This window comes from Takifugu rubripes, chromosome 1, assembly GCF_901000725.2.
Source record: "Takifugu rubripes chromosome 1, fTakRub1.2, whole genome shotgun sequence".
Classification (NCBI taxonomy): domain Eukaryota; kingdom Metazoa; phylum Chordata; class Actinopteri; order Tetraodontiformes; family Tetraodontidae; genus Takifugu; species Takifugu rubripes.
The window spans coordinates 16,099,246-16,121,310 of record NC_042285.1 but is presented as its reverse complement, the minus strand read 5'-3'; the positions used below and the strand labels follow the sequence as shown (position 1 = coordinate 16,121,310).

Sequence of the window (22,065 nt, the reverse complement as noted above, 5' to 3'; positions counted from 1 at the left end):
GGCCACTAAGTATAGTTTAATTTACTTAAGGATGTTTTCTTAAATAACCTCATTCACTCATGCATGAATTTTGGAAAGAAAACCTTTTTGGTTGCCTAATATGTGGTAATTGAATATTACTATTATGCCTTTCTACAATTTAAATATATTTTATTTAAAAAGACTCCTACTAGTTAAAATTGTATTAAATCATTAAAAGAAAGTTACTAGACCTCTAAACTTTCATTAGTTTTCTTTTAAAAGAGCATACCCCTTTATAAATGTAATATTGCGATGGGAAAAAAGGGGTCAAGGTTGATATGACAACCATGTTTATGCAGTTATATTTGTGACAACAGGGGGCGCTGTGTACTAATTTTTCCACATAACGCCGCGGCAAGAAACTGGTGTTTTCCAGTCAAGACTGCTGCAATAAATCACCTGAGACCGACAATACAAAAGCGATTCCAAGAGATGGCGATGCAGGATTGAGTTGCTGCTCACGCCTCTGCATTTTGAAAGCCGGCTCTAATTAGACCAGGAGATTTATTCCGACGGGGCAACCCGCGACTTCACAGCTCATTTTAATTTTATGCCGACAAGACGACTCACCAAACACATTTCATCTTGCAGTTTATATATTTATTTTAAAGCAACTTCTTTTGTAAAATATAAATACAAATGAGATATTTTAATTACAAAGTTAAAACAAAAATAACACACCAAAAAATTACTTTACTGCAATAACCTCCCTGGTATGTACAAGCTCTGTGCCAAAGGGTGAGTATCAACACCCTTAAAACTTTATTATACAAACAATTCTGTAGTTTTTGCATGTTAAATTACAGATATAACAGGAAGCAAGAGTTGGGAAAAAAATTAGCCCCTGAGGCTCAAGCGAGCACTAAAGTCTGAGGAGAAAAAACAAGACATCATGTGCTTCCTATAAACACAAATACCACATTCAATAGCACAGTCTCAGCACTATCCTGTACAGCTACACACAGGCCACAACGTGCTGCACGCTCGCACACTCCGCCTAATTGCTTACAACACGACAACAATCCGTTGCCATAGAAAATCTTTCAGAGTAGTTGTGAGCAATATCTGAAAAATCTCTCTATATAGATATATTTATTTATACATATATTAATTTATAAAAATAAGACCATTGTTAAGTTGGTTGAGTCAGAAATGATCCTTGGTGAAGGGAGGGCAGGATTTTCAGCAGCCCGGTCGATCCAACTGTACAATGTTTGAGTCCAGAGTCCTAGTCCAGAGCAGAGCTGCAGAGTGGGAGCTAAGGTTCAGGCTAAGGCATAACATCGTAACATCTGCTTGGTTCTACAGCAAACCCACAGTCCGTGTGAATCGAGGTCAAAAGTTTATTGGCAACGGGGATCAGCATGATCCCAATTTGCCGACAGCTTTGATTCTGTCCTTCAGTTTGTCTGCCGGGTGGTCCCAGCGGTCATCCAGACACTCCAACGTGGAGCCCAGAAGAGTAGCGAGTTCCGTGCTATCTTCCACCAGGTCCAACAAGTCCTTGCTGTCGGGATGGAAGCCTTCCAACTCCTCCGGGCAGGAGAAGAGCTGCGACAGTGAGGCCTGTCGGTAAAACTCGGCCTCTGCCACTGTCACCACCTCCATGTGGGGGAAGGCCTGACGGAAACTGCGAGCGGACATCCGAAGTCGACGGAGGACGTCGGATAGGAGCAACCAGTTTCTTGGCCTAAAAAAAGAAACAAAGTAGAGCAGCGCTCAGAAATGACGGCTAGCCAGGAATGTAATGGATAAGAATACAATCAGTGCATGTGCCCTGGACGCTTACCCTTGGGACAGGGACACCTGGATGTTGTAGCAAGGCAGCAGAGGCCGGTCAGAGAACTCAAACTCAAAAACCTCCTTTTTATCCTCTTCTTCCTCATTCTCGGGGCCCGGTGGGTCGGCCAGGATGTCATAGACGCCCCCTTCCTCGCTTGACTCTGACATACAAGAAAAAAAAAAACCACACAAATATGAGCGCATAAAGGTTTAACCACACCAAAGTCAGCACCATTACGTCAACTCACAAAAGTCAGAAATAATTTAAGTGCATGAAGACTGATTCAGTCAAATCTATTCTTGTTTTCTATGCTTGATGCTATCAGATAGATCTGAAGGTCAAACTAAATATGCAGGGGTTGATGGAATTCATGCAGATTTTTTTTTTTTGGCACTGCGATTTCCTATAGAGACTGATTAAAGGCGTCGAAAATTAGCCTTTACTCAAAGCTGGATGGTGATGTGGCTGGAAGGTGTGTGTGTGTGTGTGTGTGTGTGTGTGTGTGTGTGTGTGTGTGTGTGTGTGTGTGTGTGTGTGTGGGCGCAGTAATACAGACTGCTGATCAGTACTCACCACACACAGAGCTGCCATAGAATTCCCAATAAAGCCCTGGGTCGTCATCTGAGCGGCCCTGAAGGTCAGCAAAATAATCTATGGAGAGAGGAGAGGAGCGAAGCCTGTTATTCAAGAGCCAGAGCCCCGGGGACAGGCAACGAGGCAAATACAATTACCCTTTAAAATTACAGCGGAAAATGGATCAAGAGCACAGGAAAACTGGGCAAGCGAAGGAGGACGAGGAGGGGGCAGCGTCAGGAGAGAAAGGAGAAACAAACAGAGCAAATGTTTTGGGGGAGGAGGGGGCAGCCGATGGTCAGGGGCCAGCGGCTGTACCACAGGGGAGGGGAGCGACTGTCTCCGCTGGGGTGGAGCTGGCTCGGTTCAGGACGGGGCAACAGACGGCTGCCAGGAATCAAACAAGAGCCACACACAGCCAGCAAGGGGGGGTGGGAGGGGTGGGGGACAGAAAAGAGACAGAGGGAGAGAGGTAGAGAAAGAGGGGAGGGAGGGGGGTGAAAGAGAGAGAGAGAAAGAAAGAGCGAAAGCAAGAGAGAGGGCTGGAAACAAACAAGCAGAGAGCGCTGGATGAGCACACACAGCGAGAGCAAAGTGTGTATTCAGTGCGCGCACACGTGCACATTTCCAGAGCGAGGGCTGGGCTTCGTGCCAGTTCTGAGGCGTGGGGCGTCTGGCGTGTGTTTGGAGGGATTAACGGCCTCCAGATGAGTGGGACCAGGTGGAGGGAGGGCAGCAATCGCTCAGTCTCGCTCATTTTCTCCAGCGCTCGCGCTCACTCCCTCGCTCTCTCTCCCTCGCTCGCCCCGCTCTGTCGATCACGCGGCCGTCGATCGATCCATCCATGCTCTTTTCAAATTCAATGCGCCGCCATATTCCCCCACCTCCCCATCGACACGGTTAACTCACACCTGTTAATTACCGACCATTACCTACCAGCGCTGACTCGGTTATGTCAGATTAGCGCTTTTAACGAGCTGTTTGCTACATTTAGCGGTCTCTCGCAGCGCGTCCGTGCCTGCGATCTTTCGCGGCTTATTAATAAGGAACAGATGAGGACGATCAACGCACATGTCCTGCACACCAGACCATGTCAGAGTCGAGCGTGACAACTGGGTAAAAAGACACACTCAGGCGCTCGCATGCATACAAAAGCAGAGCCTCCAGCCAGAGCGAAGCCCATTTCCGCACGTACACTGAGCAAACACAGTTGGCGTTGCTAAGTAACCAGATAGAGGAGCTCAGAGGCAGCCGCACGCACCCCAGCGGGCTGAGACTCCCTGACTAACAGGTGGTCGAGGGAGCGGGGTGGAGAGGAGGAGGAGGAGGAGGAGGAGGAGGGGTGCCAGAGGGGAAAATGGAATGGCAGAGACAGGCTGGTCTCAGGAGGTGCGGGGTGAGGATTTACAGAGAGGAACTCACACCGTCAGGTCGCACAGAGGTCAAAGCGTTGAAAGAAAAGCACACAGGGAGCGAGCCAACACTGGAGCATTAGGAAACATTCAGACCTCCTCACCTCCAACTCCCCCCCCCCCCCATTGCTACCATCCAACACCTTTTTTTATGAGGGGAGGGGGGGTTCATTTATTACTTTTATGACTGCTAAAAACCTCTTTAATGTCTTCAGGGAATATCCACTATACCATCAATAGTGTGCCAAGAAGCTGTTGCTTCCTAAAATGAACATTAACATAATTCATGAATAATTTAAACTTAATTTAAGAATAACTTTAATTCTGACAGAGATCACTTGAGTGGCAAGTGCCATTTTGCCAGGAAATTGCATTTCTCTCAATCATTTCAAAAGCCGTCAGAGTGAAACTCCGGAGGTGGGCAGGATTGGACACCACCACAAAGTTGCTTCTCACCAGTGAGGAAGTTCTCCATGTTTTCGCTGTGGGTCATCTTCAGGAGGCCGCGGCCAGAATAAGTCGCCAAGGTGGGGTCGGCGCCATAGGACAGCAAGATTCGCACCACATCAAGGTGATCGTTCTCCACGGCATCGTGAATGGGTCTGCAAACACAAACATCCAATGGTTTCGGTGGCTGTGTACAGAAATATTAGAACTCTGAAAAAGCTGCACTTTTGAAGACGTCTGACCCTTGGCGCAGCGGTCAAAAGCCGACCCTTTATTAAATACATCTAATCTGTGCAAAACTGGCCCCTTTACCAAGCGAATGAAGGAGAAACTAGAGATGAGCTCTCGGTAAACACGGACGTCAGCCAAGCGGGTACTTTGAGAGCGAGCAACTTGTCTACCTTCAATGGAGGTTGTTGAACTTAAAAACAAGCAGCTCACTTCACCGCCTGTTAGACCAATAGCATGGTATATAGAGGCGGTAGTAATACAAGGTTACATAACACAGTAGGTTGCTTTGCTCTATGATCAAAGCCCCTAAGCTTCCTCAACATTCCCTCCGGAATCCGGAACAGGCGTAAAATTTCCTGAGACCATTGTCAACATTTCCTGTAAATTTCTTAAAATTCTATTTTGAACTTTTTGAATTATTTTGCTTTCAGATAAACGTCGGCTGTCACGCGGTCTCCTTGGCAGAGGTCATAAAATCAATCCTGCAAATGTTTGTCGGCAAAACTAAAGCGCTTTAATGACCGAGTCCTGAAGGGAATGTAGAAACGTCCCCGGACGCCCTCGGCCGTGTGCAAGCCCCGCCTCCTGCGCGTGCATCTCCTCACCTGGTGCCATCCTGAGCGCTGCAGTTGATGTCGGCGCCATAATCCAGCAGGTGCTGGACGATGGTGAGCCAGCCGCGGGCGCACGCCTCGTGCAGGGCGCAGTAGCCAGCGTAGTCTCTGTGGTTCACGTCACACACTCTGTTCTCCAGGCAGTACAGAACCACCTCCTAAAGAAGGGCCGACACAGAGGGAGAGCCAAGTTTAGCCTTTGTCAGACACCGGAACACGCTCACTTCCTGGTGTCCTAATTCCTCCCCCACAGGAACTGTACAGGGGTGTCTCCTCTGACTTGTGCACTAGGACTTGCATTGCTCCGGTTATGCTTACATCCAAAAAACATCCACACACACACACACACACACACACACACAGAATGTGTCGCACATTTGCACATAAATGCTCCATAATACAAGAGATGGTGCCAGAACCTATCATGGAGACTAAGTGTGACTCAATGGTAGTTTACGTGCCAGATTCTGCGCAGGCAAGAGCGTGTGAACGTGTGAATCCGTGTGTTACGGCTAAGCCCGGATGCCGCTGCGGCAGCCAGTTACGACGGCTCAGCTCTGAACACGGCAAAATGGAAACGGAACAAAGAGATTTGACGGAGGCGCTGAAGCATTTGCCCGGGAGCTGGAAGCTTTTTCTTTGGTCTCGGACCGTGACAGTTGGGTATCCGGCGCTAAGCAGTCAGACCGATTTGTTTTTACTAGACTGCGGGAGCATCAGCTGCTGCTGAGAAGGGCGACGATGGGGAGCAGTCGGGTAATGTGCTCAGCCTGAGCCAGGCGGACAAGTGCTTGTGCCCGTTTGGTGCTTCCTTTAAAGCTTTCGCAAGCTAGATATTTTTTTTTTTTTTTTTTTTTTTTTTTTTTTTTTAAATTGTTGCAATTTAAAAGGCCTAATTATGTAGCAGCTCTTTGAATGTGGTGTGTGTTTTTCACCCAAAGAAGCACAAACTAGAAAGGCCAGTTGCGTTTGCATCTGTATTTGTTAAAATTAACCTGTAACTTTCTTTTAGGGGAGGAAGGCGTTTCCTGCTTTTGCAATATTGAACGCTGCAAATCATTTTATCAGCCACTGGACTAAAAGTCATGCAGACTTCAGTGATTATTTACATCTGCCCTCCACAAATTCCTGGAGATACTAATTGCACATGGGTGACTATAAAACTTAGTGTACATATAAAATGCAAATCTACGACTCGTCCTCATTCCATATCCAGACACTCTGTTATGTTAACAGTTCTATGCCGAAGGGAGGAAAGTGGCTCATCAAAACCTGGGGAATGACTCCAAACTTCCATTTCTATGCTAATTCCAGCCGGTTCTCCCATCCAAGTGTTTATCTCACTCTTCCACCCTCTCTCTCTTTTTGCGCAGAGTGGATCGATGGAGGGAGGAAGAGGGAAGAAATGGCAGGCAAAGACGAGGAAACAGAAGAGGGCTGGAGTGGGGGGACGGGAGGGGGGGCCTGGAGAGGCGACACCCCAGCAGATGACAGATTAATGAATCTGTGGATAAAATCTGCCAGCACTGTCCTCTGGACTGCAGCTGATAATAACAAGATGAACGGTAGAGCGAAATGGAAATGGAGGACGGCTTATTTTGGGCCAGCGCGGAAATTCGAGAGCGGGATGGAGGGGACTGAAGTGAACAAGTGCGAGCAGGCAAAAAGGTGAGAGCGGAGGAGAAACGGGAGGGGAGCCGGGGCGCCACTGCCACTGCCACTGGCTTTCGCCTGCTGTCAGCGCTCCATCTGCCTGCTGGAGAGATTCAGGAGCGCCGCACCGAAGCTCCCCTCGAGGGGATTCCACTCACTTTGTGTGTGTGCGTTCATGAGCCTGCCTGTGAGAGTGAATGAGCGCAAGTGTGAGAGAGACTGACAGGTAGAGCGTTATGATATGCAGCTCCCCGCTGACTCTGCACGCACGCGTGCGTGCGCACACGCATCTGCATCGCTGACAGGTATGTGTGTGCGCGCGAGTGTGTGTGGCTGAGGAGGAGACGTAGCGCTAAACCTCTGAAGCCGTGTTTAATATCACTGGGAGAGAGCGAGGAGCTTACCACGAGAGCCCTGGCTTCCCGCCACACTCGCCCGCTCTCGCACACACCTCCACAGTAAAATGAGACAGCCCCCCTCCCCTTTCCCCTCCATCCTCTAATCTCCCTCTCTAGAATGCTTCCCTGCGCTCGCCTGCAATCAATGCATCACTCAGACATTTAACCCCTTGTGGAGTTGCCGCGTACAGCGCTCGCTACACAGAGAGAGAGAGACAGAGAGAGTGTGAGAGAGAGAGAGAGAGAGAGCGAGAGGGGACGCGTTTGCCATTACATCCATTTATACGCATTTCATGCGTCATCTGGGAGTTACATGTAGCAGGTGATGCACGGAAGGCTTCACCTGTATGATATAGGCAACTTTTGTAAGACAAGTCAAACCCGTATTTTGTATTGACTTTGATTAACTGTGAAAAAGCCCACCTGCCGTCCAATGACAACACTTGGGTAACGAAGGGTGGTTGAGAGAATAATACGTGAAACCAACCGTTCAGGTTTTCTCCACCAGCCTGAAGTCACGATAAATAACTTGGGCCTTAATGCTCAGCAGATGCGTGCAAATAACATGGGAGTAGAAACTGGAACTCTGATAGCTATAATGTTGCACTATTTAACTAGTTAGAACACATCACAACTGGTAGGATGAAGTAGATGTCCTCATAAATTACTTTCTGCATTAGAGAGAGAATACACCCCCAAACTGAGGTCAAGGCATCTGGATCACACTCTGGTGGCACATAGCCCATTATTTCATGATACCTCCTGTAATTTTAGATGTGGCACTTGCTAATGACTTCAGCCGCAGTTGTAGAAGTTGGGCCCCGAGTGAGAAGTCAGTGTGAATGTACTTATTTGTCCAACTGTTCCTTAATCTGAAATTCCACTCTTTATTTTCCCCATCAAAGATGCTGCCCCGTCTTTGCAAATTTAACTAGATTTTCTAGCGCCGCTTGGATCATACGTAGGGAAAGAATGCCACCGTGATTCATGTGCCGGGAATAAATGACAGATTGCACCTTTATCTGCTTTTTCAATGGGCAGCAGCGTCAAGCTCCAAGCCCCTGCACGAAGGGGAGAGGGATGAAGACATCCGCAGAATCTCTTCCTCATTACCATTTCAAATGCTCCGAGAGCGAGGCAGACGAGGGAGGGAGAGAAAGAATAAAAGGGGAGCGAGCGAGCGAGAGAGGAAGAAAGAGAGCAAGTGGGCTTTCGTGTGCAGAGGCACGACTCGCAAAACTAAACGAACATCAAATATGCACAATGTCAGCCGGGCGGGTCGTGGAACGGGACAGAATGGTTTCACGTGTGTTCAATTACTGTAAATGCACGAGCGTGATGCGATTTGGTATTCTGTACTTGCAGGTTTGCACATGAAAGTCGTTGGCGAGTGTGCCGGCGGTAGAAAAAAGTAACAAAGTGTCTCTCGACGCACGTGCGCGTGAATGAGGTGGTTCTAAATTTGCATGTGCAGGCTCTGTGTGGGCGTGCAATGGCAACGAGCACGGAGTCACGGCGCTGTCAAGCATATGGAGGGAACGTGTCAGGATGCCTGTGCATGTGCTTACTGGGTCATAACGGGTGTTTTGTGCGTGTCTGTGTCACACTTTGCCTCGTGTGTGTGTGTGTGTGCGTGTGATCAGCATGTGAGCCCCGTCTGCATGTCTGCCTCTGTCTCGTAGGCACTCGTATCTCTCTGCCCGTGTGTGATAAGCCCAGAGCTCGCGGCGCTAAAACACCAGCGTGAGACAAGCGCTCTGCGCATCTACAGGCTTGTATGAAGAGCGTGCTTCTGTGTGTGTGTGTGTGCCTGTGTGTGTGTGTGTGCCTGTGTGTGTGCATAAATTGGTGTGGCTCTCTGAACGCATTTGGGCGTGCGTGTCCGTGTATGTGCGTGTTTGTGTGCGAGTGTGTGGGAGCCCCAGGGGTCTGCCCCAGGCTTATCACACACAGGCAGTGAGAGACGGGCTTCCTGAAAGCAAGAGAGGGAGAGAAAGAAAGGAGGGAGGAGGGAGGGAAGAGGGGAACGCGGGGGTGTTGTTTGCGCAGCGGTCAGCGCCTTGTTTGTGTAGTCTCAGGTTTTCTCCTCCCTCCTCCCCCTTTCCCTCTCCACACGCAGAGCGCTGGAAAGGAAAAATGTGAAGCGGGGATTAAAAAAAAAAAGAGGGAGGGGAAAAAAACATTCGAGAAAGATGCATAAATCAGAGACGAGCCGGCTTCTCTCCAACACGGCTGACTGAACCCTGCTGCTGTGCTGCACTTTGTGTGTGTCTGTGTGTGCGTGTGTGTCTGAGCGAGACGGCGAGAGAGGGGGAGCGAGAGAGACGGAACAAGAGAGGGAGAAAAACAGCCGCCGCCACTGCTAACCACAGTCACCACGGCACATTAGAGGGCCATTAGAACGCGATTATACTCCCAGTGCTTACCTCTCATTCACACTCTTGCTCTCTCCCACTCGTGCGCCGTCTCTCACGCACACACAAAGCTCATCATCAGAAATGTGTGCAACAAACACACACGACCATAAAGCAACTGGTTAATGAGCAACAAAAGATACCCACACCTATTTACAGTTCTGTGAAGATACCTCTGCTGGTGATTAAAATTATCCTCCGGACACACAAACACCGCTTTTATAGCGAGAGGAAGATGGAGTGGACACACACACACGCACACGCACACACAGACACGTCTCAAATGGCACTGAACCACATCGATCTATAAATCAATTTGTAAAATCTGTCAACACGGGGGAGACACATTTGAGCTAACACACAGGGGACGCAGGAGGAGGAAACGGTGGGCCATCCAACTTTGATTTAAAGCATTAGGAGCTCTGGGAGTCGAGAGAAGTCGGTGGAACACGCGTCACGCTTTCATGTACGTTCGCAGAATGAGGAGGATCCGGTTTCCGAGCGAACGATCGGCAGCGACACACAAAGGGAGAAAGAAAGAAAGAAAAAAACTTCCGATGCTAGAGAGGCAGCGAGCATCAGTCTCCTATAATGATCCTACCGATTCCTCATTCCGTCTACGCACACACGTGTGTGACCGTGCGTGCACGTGCGCGTGTGCGTGTGACACTTCGCCTCACAGAAAATTAATGAGATGTGAGCGCAGAGAGGCAAGAGAAGGGGAAGTGGGGAAGGACCGAGCGCGTGTGTGCGTACGTGTGTGTGCGTGCATGCACCCGAGTGCACACGTGTTCATGGCGAGGAGGGGGAGGAGGGGTGCCAACGACAATCTGAGTCACAAAGAGAGGAAGAGAAAGAGAGCGCAGAGGAAAAGAGGGGGAGGGAAGAGAGCGGAAACCTGAGAAAGAACGAGAGTCGCGGGCAAAGGGGAGCAAAAAAAAAAAAAAGGAGCGTGACAAGAACAAAACGTAAGTACGTGAAAATAGAGGGGGATGATTCAAAAGGCAAAAGACGGCGCCAGGAAGAGATGACAGATGCGAGAGAAGATTAAAAGGGTGACGGCAATTTTTGGAAGAAAAAAAAAAGTCAGGTTATGTCTGCCAGAGTCAGACAGGAACAAAGTAAGCAGAGAAAATGAGCTCAATTTAAGTAGAAAGAGCAAAGATTTAAAAGAGCACGAGAGAGCGATAAGCAGCGAGGATGAGAGATGCCTATTACCTCATATCCCAGCCGCGCTGCTCTCTGGAGCAGAGTCTCGCCTGCGTTCTTGTTCACGATCAGTCGACGGGCCTCCGGCGGGATCGGGCGCACTGCAGGGGCCTCGGGGGGAGGGGTCCTGTGAACCCCCGCCGCCACCGCTGCCTCTGGTGGAACACTGCCCACTCTGGCGTTTGCCTGGGGCTGCAGGGAGGGTGGACAGAGCGCGGCGGGGGAGCACGGCTTGACTGGAGAGCAGGGATAGTGATTAGGAGAGGCGTCCCTCTTCCTCTGGGCACCACGCTGCTCAATTGGCTGAGGGGAGAGAATTACAGCCCTCGTCACATAGCAGTTACGACACAGGCAAAGACTCGGCAAGCACACCACGACACCGGCAGAACCGCTCCATTGGTATCACACTAAATATTGTAGCGTAATTTGAGAAGCACCAATACCTGCCTACCACCAGAGGGTGCTTAAAACGCTTTGACTTCAGGAGAACTCTCCTGTTTCTGTGATCGTGATGCTTAAACACCAGAAACATTATTTACACCATAACTGAGTCACGATGCACTGATACACCTCTGGTTGCCATGGTTGTACACATACTACTCGTATTTGTGTTTAACAAAGCTCTTCCCAGTAGGATTTGAACGCCAAGCTATAGGTTAAAACACTACATTTAATTGTCTATAACAGACTTTGCATCACTTGGAAAAAATCCACACAAAGCCCACAGATTTCACACCACCCGGTCGTGCCCCAAACACTGCAGGTTGGCACGCCACTTTTGTTTAACCACCAAAACAACTGAGCCTTTTCCGAGCGCAACCCAGGAGAGAGGGAGTTGCCTGTGTGTGTGTGTGTACGTGCACGTGCAGTGCGTGCCCTCTCAGTGGAATTCTATGTCGAAGCAGCTGTCAGGCTGAGGAGGAGCAGGGGAGGAAGGCAGCGCGGATGGAAAACAACTAACCCTCTTTTTTTTTCCCCCTCAATTTTTCCTTCAAGCCCCCCCCCTCCCCGTCTTTTGAACTTCATATGCTCGACCGCGGCTGCCACATTCCTCACGGTTTGAGCGAGGGGAAGAGCGCGCGGCCGTGCGTTCGGCACCGAGCGCGATGTGTAATTGCTCCAGGGTTCCGCTGTTATGTCAGGAATGCTCACAAACACACAGAAGCTCCGGCCTGGCACGCACTCACACACACACACGCAGACACACACAAAACGGCACCGGTGACACACGTTTGACAATTAAGGCCAGAGACAAACACAAACGCATAGAGGCACGCCACAGGGAGCCGCTCAGGGCGCGGAGAGGTCAAAGCTCCAGCAGCCCTCTAAACATTGTAAACACACTTCCTCCCCCAGCCTCCCCCAGCCTCCCCCCACACTTTCCAGCTGCATAATCAGAGGAACTGACAAGCATACCAGCATACTGAAAATCCACTGCAACAAGCAGCCAGACACTTGTCCCGGCGCTCACCTTGTCCCCGTCGGCTGGGCCCAGTTCAACTATGCAGTGCTGGCCTGGGCTGTTCAGGGTTCCCTCCTTCTTCTTCTCCCGGTCCTTCAGACTGGTGTGCTTAGTCTTGCACGGCCGCTTGCCCTTAGGTTTGTCCGTGTCACTATGGCGACGGGACTTCAGGGGAGGGGCACCGCCCATGGAAAGCTGTGAGGCCGGAGAGGAGGGGGGATCCCTCCTGGGCTCCTTGAGGCCACGGTCACCTGAGAAGGGGCCCGGCGGTTGCAACCTGTCCTTCAATTGGCCAGGGGGAAGGGCAGATACGCCTGCAATGGGAGGAGAGAACGCGGAGTGAGCGACTGATAGCGCGAGCGGAAGGGGAGGATGGGAAGGTAGTGCAAGGCCATCTCTCACCCTCTGTTGGTTTATTAATGAGCGCGCAGAGCTGTCTGGGAGCGCAGCACGCCTGCTCGCTCATGAAAATAAAATGCACACACTTGCAGGCTCACATAAACATCGCGGCTGCAGCAAGGACACCGCTATGAGTAATCTCCTTAAACAAATGTGGCACTCTGGGTTCCTCCTCCATACTAAATGTTTACACAAAAAATAAAATCCTGACCTTGAAACCGCAATGTCACAGCGCTGTGTAATAGCTTAATGGAAACACGTTTCTGCCGCGGATCGCTCTCCAACATGGAGTCGAGCTGAGCCCAGACAGGTATGACGGCAATCGGTGCCAAATTAATTTACCTTAACGGGGAAACATTAATCTGAATTTATACGTCTCCTCTGGCAGACGCGTCGCAAAAAGCAGAATGGTGGAACAAAAAAACAAAAGAAATTCTGGTCTCGATCAAGGCCTGTGGTTTCTGCAGGAAACGGCATCAGAATCTTCCCGCCGTTAGTCGTTTTTTCTTCCTTTTATTTTCTTGGCCTGGGCCTCCGTCTGCCTCAGTTTATACACGTGCACAAGAGAGAGCCATGTTTCCAATAACCACCCCCCCCCCCCCTCCCCGACAGACACACACACACACACACAGAGACAGACTATTCCATTTGACTGGTCTTCAGAGGAAAATAGCAAAAATCATTGATCACACATTAGTCACACCACACCTGCCCACACGGCTCCAGCAGCCACTGGGGTTGTTGTCGGTGGTGCCCACTGCTCTAGCGTTCGCACGCTGACCGACATTTTAGCTTTCAGTCCACTGGTTGCGTTTCTGGCGGCCCTAATGCTCCCCTAGCAGCAGGAAATATCCCACACCTTACTTTTTATTCTTCTGCAACCCCTTCACGGGAAATCCCCCAAACAACAGAAGGCTCAGTGAGACAGCGCAGGGAGAGCCAAAGAGATATTTCCGTTACCCGAGCTGAACTCGGAGACAGCGGCGGTTGAAATGGCTGCTGGCTCATTCTTACCATTAAGTAGCTTCTCGCAGCCCCATTTCCTGTTGATGTCGGATTTCTGCACTGCAGCTCTGTCGTCAGCCTCGCAGGGCCTGATTTTGTGGTCTCGCAGGCTCTGGCCCGGGGCGACCACATTGAACTGGGACCACGCTCTCTCCTGCTTGTTTAGGGAGCCCTCGGGTGAAGCGGCGCCAGCAGCAGGCTTGCTGAGTCGCAGCCCCTTCAGCTCGATGCAGACCTTGAGCTTACGCACCTCCTCGTCGTCGTCTTCGACAGGACTCGGCTGCTCATGTTCATCTGTAAACATAAACACATAACTTCAACCTCCATTTATTACAAGCAACTACAATATTTGCCATTAAACTCTGAAGTAGCAGCAATGGCTTCCAAAACATTTTGGAGTCTTGAGTCACTAAAAGAATGTAGAATACGGTAAACGTTTCTTTCTTTCGAGACTGCATCTTTTTGATGTCCAAAGTTGACTAATTGTCCAAACATATTTTGTTTCTGTCATTTTCCTGTCACGTTTTGGAGCCAGAGAACATGTCATTGTTTCACATTTAACAAAACAATACACCCTCACGCTCACGGTGAACACGAAGGAAATGTAGCAGTGATTTCTTTTTGGTCTACCTCTCACAGCCACAAACGAGGAAGCAACCAGCGGTCGCGGGTCACTTTGTGTGGACCATAGAAAAACACAATGATTGGTCCCGTAAAAAATTCTATCTGGGATAAAATTTCAAGATCATGCAAAATTATGAGGGAATTTTTTTCAAGCTTTCATAGTCGTGGAGGGATTTTTTTTTATTAAAATAGTGTTTTCGGTTTCTACTGCAAAATCACCAACTTGCCTACTACTTCCTACAAGAAACAAAGGCCAGTAATAACCGCTGTGGTTTGTAAAATCCTCATCAGGTCTTACATTTTACATGTGCACAGGACAAAGAAGCAGATGTGAAACAGACAGACTACAGAGAAAACAGGAAGCTACCTCCAAAACCAGGTAGCAAAAAAAGACCCTTCTCAAAGTCATGGTGGACTGGTGTTTGACTGCTCTGCCAATGCCGACGAGAACAAGTGCAGTACAGCACGCCAGAAATATTTTTTAAAAAAAGGAACCCAAACAGGAGGGGTAAAAGAAAGGAGATGAAAAGAAGAAAAGCGCAGCTTTGAAGAGGGTGAATAAGCTCAACAGCGGAATGCCAGCGCTGAGAGAAGAGAGAAAGAGAATGGCTGTCCCTCTTCCTTGCTTCTGTCTCACACGCTGCTCAAAGGCAGGATTAAACACTTCTCTGAGCTGGCTGCCACACAGAGCGAACGATCGGACAGTAAACGGCTACGGCGTGGGGGTGTGACAGAGCTGACTGGAAAGGAGAAGGCACCAAAGGGACTAGGAAGACTCTTTATAGTGCAGGGTGTCCGAGAAAGCCCGGGATAACACAGAAAGGTGGGAAACAAATGGCTACAATGCTGCCGCGTTTAGACAACACAGCTATGAAAGACGTCTTTTGATTGGAGGCGGCTCAACAAAAAAAAAGGTCAATAAATTGCTGTTAGACAGTGAAGAAAAGCAAAGCGCGTCGTAAAGAGATATACCATGCCTTACTTTTTATATATACCATGTCTCACTCCATGGCAACATGCGTGAACCTCCACATTAAACCTGCACTTGGCCCACATGGAGGAGCTTCGCGTCTCCCCACCAGGCACGTGTTTTTATCCGTCCACGTACAGCAGCCCCGATATTTCAAAACCGAAGTTGTGTTTCCAATTGTCTCATTTTCACGGTCATAAATCTGTGGCTTAGTATGGACAGAATGCAGAAGCAAAGCCAAAACCATTCATTTTAAAATGTTAAATGTTTTCAAGTGCACGAGGCTCAGGACCGTGGTGGCACTGTGCTGTGTGGTTAAAGCAGTTCCCCGTTGGAAGCAGATCTAGCTTTGATCAGCGGATGAGCTGTAATGTTGGTTGACAAGTGAACTGAGGAAAAGTTGCGTAGTGTCATCGAAAACTTGTAGAGATTCAAAGAAAACACACGGAGAGACTTGTGGGAAATAACGTTCTTCTCACCTGCAGAGATCCTGGCTCTCTTCTCTGGGTGCGCCACCCTCTCTCTGTCATCCCTCTCAGTCTCCTCCTGTTCGTAGCCGAGTAGGCGTTTTCTTGAGGCTTCAAAGCCGGAGATGACCTTTTCCCCATGATACCCTTTCGTCTGTGCCAAAATAGAGGGCGTGCATTGGCCTCCTTCACATTCCTTCACCTTCCGGGCTCCATCTTTTAGTCCTCCTTGGGTGGTACTTCTAGCCACGTGTCCTTGAGACAAGGTCTCTTTCAAGGTGCCACACCTCTGGAGGACAGGAACTCTGTTGTTTGTGAACACCGCTCGGAGACCTGGGCAAAGAAGAAGCACAAGGATGGAAACGTGGAAATGAAAGGGCCACAGACACACAAAAGGAGAATGCAGACAGACCACAAACCAGACAGAAAGTGAGCATGGAACCAAGCAGTGGGGGGGTGAAACGGGGTAAGGGATTGACAGATGGAGAACTCCAGTTAAACACCAGCCAGCTTTTATTCTGCTTTAAAGGCAGGCAGTAAAACTTTGATGGGGTAAAGACTTTTTAATCTGATGTGAGCTGAGCCAGAGGCCTGACGGGTTCAGCGCTGCCGCTCGCACTTCCAGCTTAGAGCGGCAGAAAAACATCCTGTGCCTTCAACGTGCACAGTGACTCCCATCATCCGTCTCCGCGTCCTCCCCCATGGCATGACCGCGCCACGCCCTTCTCACACCGAGCATGACTCTAAGCCCCCCCTTCCTTCTGCCTCTCTGTCTCTCTCCATGCCATAATTAGGCTCACACGTCAGCCACAGCCTCGCTCCAACACACAGCTGGGCTCCAAGCCAATGTAACTAACCCCCCTCCAACCCCCCCCTTCCGCTGAGCGCTCCCATCCGCTTTCACCCGCGCCTCCACACCCCCCCCCCTCACTCGCTCGCTCACTCACGCAATCCCAGCCCCTCCTTCTGCTCCTGCCCTCCCTCTCTCGCGATCGTCTCTCCGCACAGATAAGCACAAAAGACTTCTTGAAAATAAAACTCCCCCTCCGTCTCCGCACAGGGTCGTTTGCCCTGTGTGTGTGTGTGTGTGTGTGTGTGTGTGTGTGTAAAATTGTGTCTTTTTTTTAGTGTGACCCAGTCTTGCGCAAGCGTGTACACGCACGTATTGTTTGCATGTGTCCCTTCTGAGGATTCATTTGCAGCTTGTGTGTGTGTGTGTGTGTAAGAGAGTGCAAAAGTGTGTGTGTGTGTGTGTGTGTGTGTGTGTGTGCGTGCGCGCGCGCATGCAATTACTCACCCTCCGTCTCCCCCTGCCTGGTGGTATATTGGCCGTGTTCCAGCGCTTGCTCTCTGTGCTGGCTGTCTGCCAGCTCCCGTCCTGCTGCCGCCGCCGCCGCCGAGGCAGTCACACACACACCGCCGCCCTCCTTCTCCTTCAGCTCCAGCTCTGAGAACCGCATCATTGCCCGCTGTACGCACACACACAGACACACACAAATGCAGAGAAATCCCATGAAAACCACTCATCAGCTGCCCCCACACACACACACAGACACACACACACACACACACACACACACACACACACACCTCTCTTTAAGCCTCAATCTGACCTCAGCAGCTATAGAAGCAAAAAAATTTGCATCGGAAAATAAATCAGGTTTTAAAAATAAAGGAAGGAAAATGGCAAAGGAATAAGACCTACATACAAACACACAGGACATTACAGTAAGACAGATAAATCACAGGCATGGCATCAAGACACAGATTAGACTACTGCAGCCACTGTGACCCCCATGTGCTCTGGGGTTTAAGTCCTGCCATCTCCCTTCCTGGATCATACAACATTGGCTAGGAAACATACACATCTAAAGCCCTGAGGCAGAGGGATGAAAAAGGAAAAGACGGGAGCAGGGAAGAGGGGTGTGCAGTGCTGAAGAGTACAAAGAATACAGAGCCCACGAGAGGCAGATGTGATAAGAAAAGTAAAGAACTGACCTCCCAGTTAGTTGCAGGTTGACTTATATTACTCGCCTCTCGTGATATGACTTCCATCTAAGCAATTAGAATGGGGGGCTCAATATCTGTCCATCATTTCAATGCTTATAATAACCTTTTTTGCTAAGTTTACCCACATGATAAAAGGCAACCCACAAAAACAACAAAAATCTTGACTCAACAGGTCATCGAACACTGCTTCAAAACCCATCAATGTCTGAATTTGAGAGAGACAATTCAAATCAAATATTCTTTTTTCAAGTATGTTACCACCAAAACATTCGTATGTCAGATTTACAAGCCCAGAGATAGTGCAATAGTTAGCATGACATAAATAAAATCCCAAATGTGCAACCTATTAACATATCTGCTTCTGAGCCAGTGGATAATGCAGCATTTGTTTTTGCCGATAAGTAGAAGGAACCCTGGGTGTCTGAAGTGAATGGCTTTGTGTGTGCGTGAATGACAAGAGTCGTTGTAGTGGTGTATATGTGGGTGATGGAGATGTCTGAGAAGAGAGAGGGGCTTGTCAGCGGGGTGAGGAGAATTATCAACTCTGGCAGTAACAAGTCAGGGCAACATTGGCCATCAGATGGAGGAAGGTTAGCTGAGGATAGCGATTATTAGATCCGAGCATGCAGAAAATCTAGGAGAGGGCAGCTGCTAGTTATTAAGCATACAGCAAGCCCTCCAGTGGCCCTGACTTTGAGGTTAAATACAGCCAAGAGGCAATGTGAACTGTGATGCTGCCAGTCATGTTCTGAAAGTGCAGCTTGCGCCTTCATTACCAACACATGCATTAGCTAGTCACAAAAGCACAGGCATGCATAGACACACAAAGGCACAGATATAACCGTTACAGACTGTCCACTAATCAACATACAGAGATGGCAGCTCTAACCTCTGAACTAAACTCCCTGATAGAGGGCCACAACTGGCCTTTCATCAGTTCACAAAGACAATGATAAAACTATGAGAAGGTCAAGCCTATAGCAAGGACAGTTGCATGACAGGACTGAATTATTCTGTGCTGTGAATTCAGAGGGTGGCAGTTACATGCAAGGATTACTTAAAGGCAGTTTTGAATACTGCAGCAAAGGAACAACAAAGCAGCAGCCCTTGACGGTTTCATTTTGTGTGACTGTTAAAACTGAAAGTGTTCAAAATGATTGTATTGATCACATTTTCCTCTCTCCAGCTATCAGAACGTGGAGCCCGGGACATCCTCTAACTCATCCCCTACATACGCAGACACCCACTTTAATTGTCTTACCTGCAAAGCTCTCTGTTCACGGCCGAGTTTGCTGGAGTCAGCATACAGCTCAGTGGTGACACATTTAAAGCGGTCACCAACAAAGCCTGAGGAGTTAGCGATCCTTTTGGCCAGACTAGATCTACGACAGTTCTTGGATGAACTTTGACTCCCGTCTTCTTCGTCCTCATCGTCTCCTTCTCCTTGAGACTCTCCAAGGTCAACAATTGTGTCCTCCTTTTCATTCTCCTTCTGACATAATACCCCAGCATTCACATCTGTGCCCTGCTGAGTAAGGAGAAGAACCTGGCCGCCTCTGTCCAATTTGTCCTTACCAGAGCTGCGCTCTCCAGATGTGCGGGCGCAGCGTAAGGTGCTTTGGTCTGGGTCTTCAGGCTCTGGACTGGAGACCGGTTCCTCTGGCATCTCTTCCATCTGGGCAGAGATGCCAGAAGAAGTTGGGGACACTGTCGAGCGTGTGTCCGTAGAGCCTGTCTGAAGAGACCTCGCTTTCCCTGTGGGAGTGTCTGTCTGCCTGTCTGTGTGATGAGGCTTCACCGTGGGGCCGTGTCCCTGATGGGCTGAATAAGGATGGGAAAGATGGTGTTTGGGTTCAGTCAGGTTTTGGTTATTACATTCATTTTGGTCAACCTTGCCGCTCCTCTCAGCCGAGAGCGGTTTGCCGCCTGCTGGGGTAGACTCCATATCTGTGTCTGAATGTACAAGGTCAATGCAGACAATCTTTTCTCTGGATGTGACAGCGGAAGCAGCTTTGCTTTGACTGCTGCTCTGCCCATACGTCCCCATTTGTTTATCGAGCTTAAACTGGTTTCCTTCCCCCAGATCTTTCCCCATTTTTAGATCTCTTTGACCGCCACAATCGTCAACGACTCCCCGGGATCTCTCCTGGCCGCGGGTCTTCAAAGCTGCATCTCCTCTATCTGGCAACTTTTCTGGATGAGCGTGCATCAGTGGATGAGCCATCTCCTGGGAGTTGTATGCAAGGTATTCCCCTGCCGAACCCGCTGGGAGGTTGTGGTACGGTAACGGGTGTTTCGTTGTTAAATGTGTGGGATAAAGGCTATTGCTGCCGAGCAAAACTGGGTGAGGATAGACTGGACCTTTTGCTGTGATCGGCATGGAGTGGAGAGTCATGCCATCAGCAACCGGATAGTGGAGGTATCTATTGGCATAAGCCAAACTGTGGTTAAGGTATGTATCATTCTGAGGCAAATAAAGATGGCCAGGAGGGTGACCATTCTCCAAGCAAGGCCTCTTGAATGATGGCCCCTCTGAAGTCGTTTCACCTCTCTTTATGGAGTGAGAGGACTTGTCTGTACCCTCTCTGTGATGGCCCATGACTGCTGTCTGTTCCGTACGACTCGGGCTGTGTCTGACCCAGTCGCCAGTGGCTTTAGGAGAAAGAGCTCTGGAGCTACTCAAGGAAGAGTGGGTAGAGGAGGTATTATGGGGAGGCTCACCAATCCGTGGGCAGGACGAGCTACGTTGCTGAGGGTGCACTCTCTCCAAACTCTTGTGTTTGATCACAGAGGGTGGGGAGCCTTTGGCTTGTGAGACACCTGTGTCTGTGTTAGGCCTCGGAGAGGCAGTCAAGCCTGATGTGTGCTGTGTATTGGAAGGAACCTGGCTAGGTACAACCCAGGAGGAGTGTAAAGTGCTGATAATTTCCGGCATCTCTTGAACCTTTGAAGAAGTGCTGCTAACCACAGAATGGGGATTAGATGAGGGGGAGAGTGATGGGGTTTCCTTTAGAAGCTCTCGGCCTGGGGGCAGTCCATAACGTGCACCTGGTGCTATAGACTCCATCTTAACTGGGAATCCATTGGGAGGTAGCCCAAACTCTAATATTCTTCCAGACAAATCCAAGGGCTTCTCTGCAGAATCTTTGGTTGGTTGGGGTTGGTGAACCGACCTCTCAAAACTGGGTTTGGAGGGTGATCTGCTGGATCGCCTCTCGTCACCAGCACTTCTCTGTTCGGGCGCCCCATCTCTTGTCCTATGTTTGTGGGGGCTCGGCCGAGCAGGGGAGGACTGCTCCGATGCCATGCTGCTCACAAAAAACGGATGAGGAATGGACTGCGTGGATGAGGATGAGGCAGAAATTGAAGCAGTGGAGGAAGTCGGAGGTTGCCCTATCCTTGCGACTGGCCTTTGTAAATCCAGCGAACTGTCAATGGGAGCAGGGGGTGGTTGGGGGACACGAGAGGTATCAGTGGACAAACCACTATTTGCCCCAGTAGTGCCATTAGTGCTACTGCTAGTGGTGGTGTTGCTGCTTGCACTCTTCCTGGAGGGGGGTCTGCTGGGTCTGGTGCTCCTACCAGGTGACCGATCTCTGTCAATGGCAGACTGAAGGTGCTGAGGGTGCGGGGAAGGTTGGTGAAGCGCCTGGGAAAAGGGAGGCGCAACACTTAGCCCCTTATCTTGGCAGTGTACCAGTGATGTGGGGGCCACTGTAACTGTAGGAATCCTCATGGGGGGTGCCACCAGGGGAGAGGAAATGGGGGGTGCAGGATAAGGAGGCATATAGTAGAGCCTCTCAGCAGCAGAGGCAGCTGCAGCCGGGTTAACGCTGCCCCCTTGGGCTGCACACAGGGAAGGGTAAGCCAGGTGTTGGGGAAGATAAGGGTTGGGTTGACTGAGTAAGGATGCTTTATACATGTTTAGGGCCGCATACTTTGATGTGTCCATAAACGGATACATGCTAGCTTCAGGATAGGGGTTGAGCCATGGCAGACGGAGGTAGCTTCCAGCACTTGTTAATCCCATTTCAGATGCTTTTTCTCCCGGCCCAACTCTGCGTTCCAAGCCTAAGCCTTCAGCTCCTGGAACCAGCATTGGCTTGTGGAGACCTGGAGGCGTGCCCTTATAGAGGCCTAAATATCCATTAGTGGCCTTCTGACTCTCCAGTGAGGCATCTGGCTTGTAGATGAGCTCTGGGAGACCATCCCTATTATAAGCAAGAGGGATGCTGTGGTTCTCTCGGCTTTTCTCCCCTGACAGTGCTCGGATTCCTGGGTATACAACCCCGCTGTGGAGTCGAAGACCGTCATGCATCAGGGCACTTCGGTCCAGTCCCATCGCAGCGAGTGGTGTCAACCGTGCATCCACC

General features: G+C 49.7%; 1 protein-coding gene across 3 annotated transcripts in view; it reads right to left on the bottom strand.

The window, feature by feature from the left end:
- Positions 1 to 604: 604 nt before the first annotated feature.
- Positions 605 to 22,065, bottom strand: part of bcor (BCL6 corepressor) — a 30,927-nt gene continuing 9,466 nt past the window's right edge. The window contains exons 3-14 of one of the 3 annotated variants that reach the window (XM_029833525.1): positions 18,954 to 22,064; positions 17,681 to 17,737; positions 16,980 to 17,151; positions 15,695 to 16,015; positions 13,631 to 13,915; positions 12,227 to 12,531; positions 10,765 to 11,058; positions 5,073 to 5,239; positions 4,246 to 4,391; positions 2,378 to 2,455; positions 1,811 to 1,964; positions 605 to 1,711 (exon numbers count right to left, since the gene is read on the bottom strand). In XM_029833525.1, the coding sequence (XP_029689385.1) occupies positions 1,381 to 1,711; positions 1,811 to 1,964; positions 2,378 to 2,455; positions 4,246 to 4,391; positions 5,073 to 5,239; positions 10,765 to 11,058; positions 12,227 to 12,531; positions 13,631 to 13,915; positions 15,695 to 16,015; positions 16,980 to 17,151; positions 17,681 to 17,737; positions 18,954 to 22,064 (5,421 nt within the window). In that variant the 3' untranslated portion in view covers positions 605 to 1,380. The remainder of the gene's footprint in view (positions 1,712 to 1,810; positions 1,965 to 2,377; positions 2,456 to 4,245; positions 4,392 to 5,072; positions 5,240 to 10,764; positions 11,059 to 12,226; positions 12,532 to 13,630; positions 13,916 to 15,694; positions 16,016 to 16,979; positions 17,152 to 17,680; positions 17,738 to 18,953; position 22,065) is intronic. The other 2 variants (XM_029833534.1, XM_029833529.1) reach the window with 2 other exon arrangements.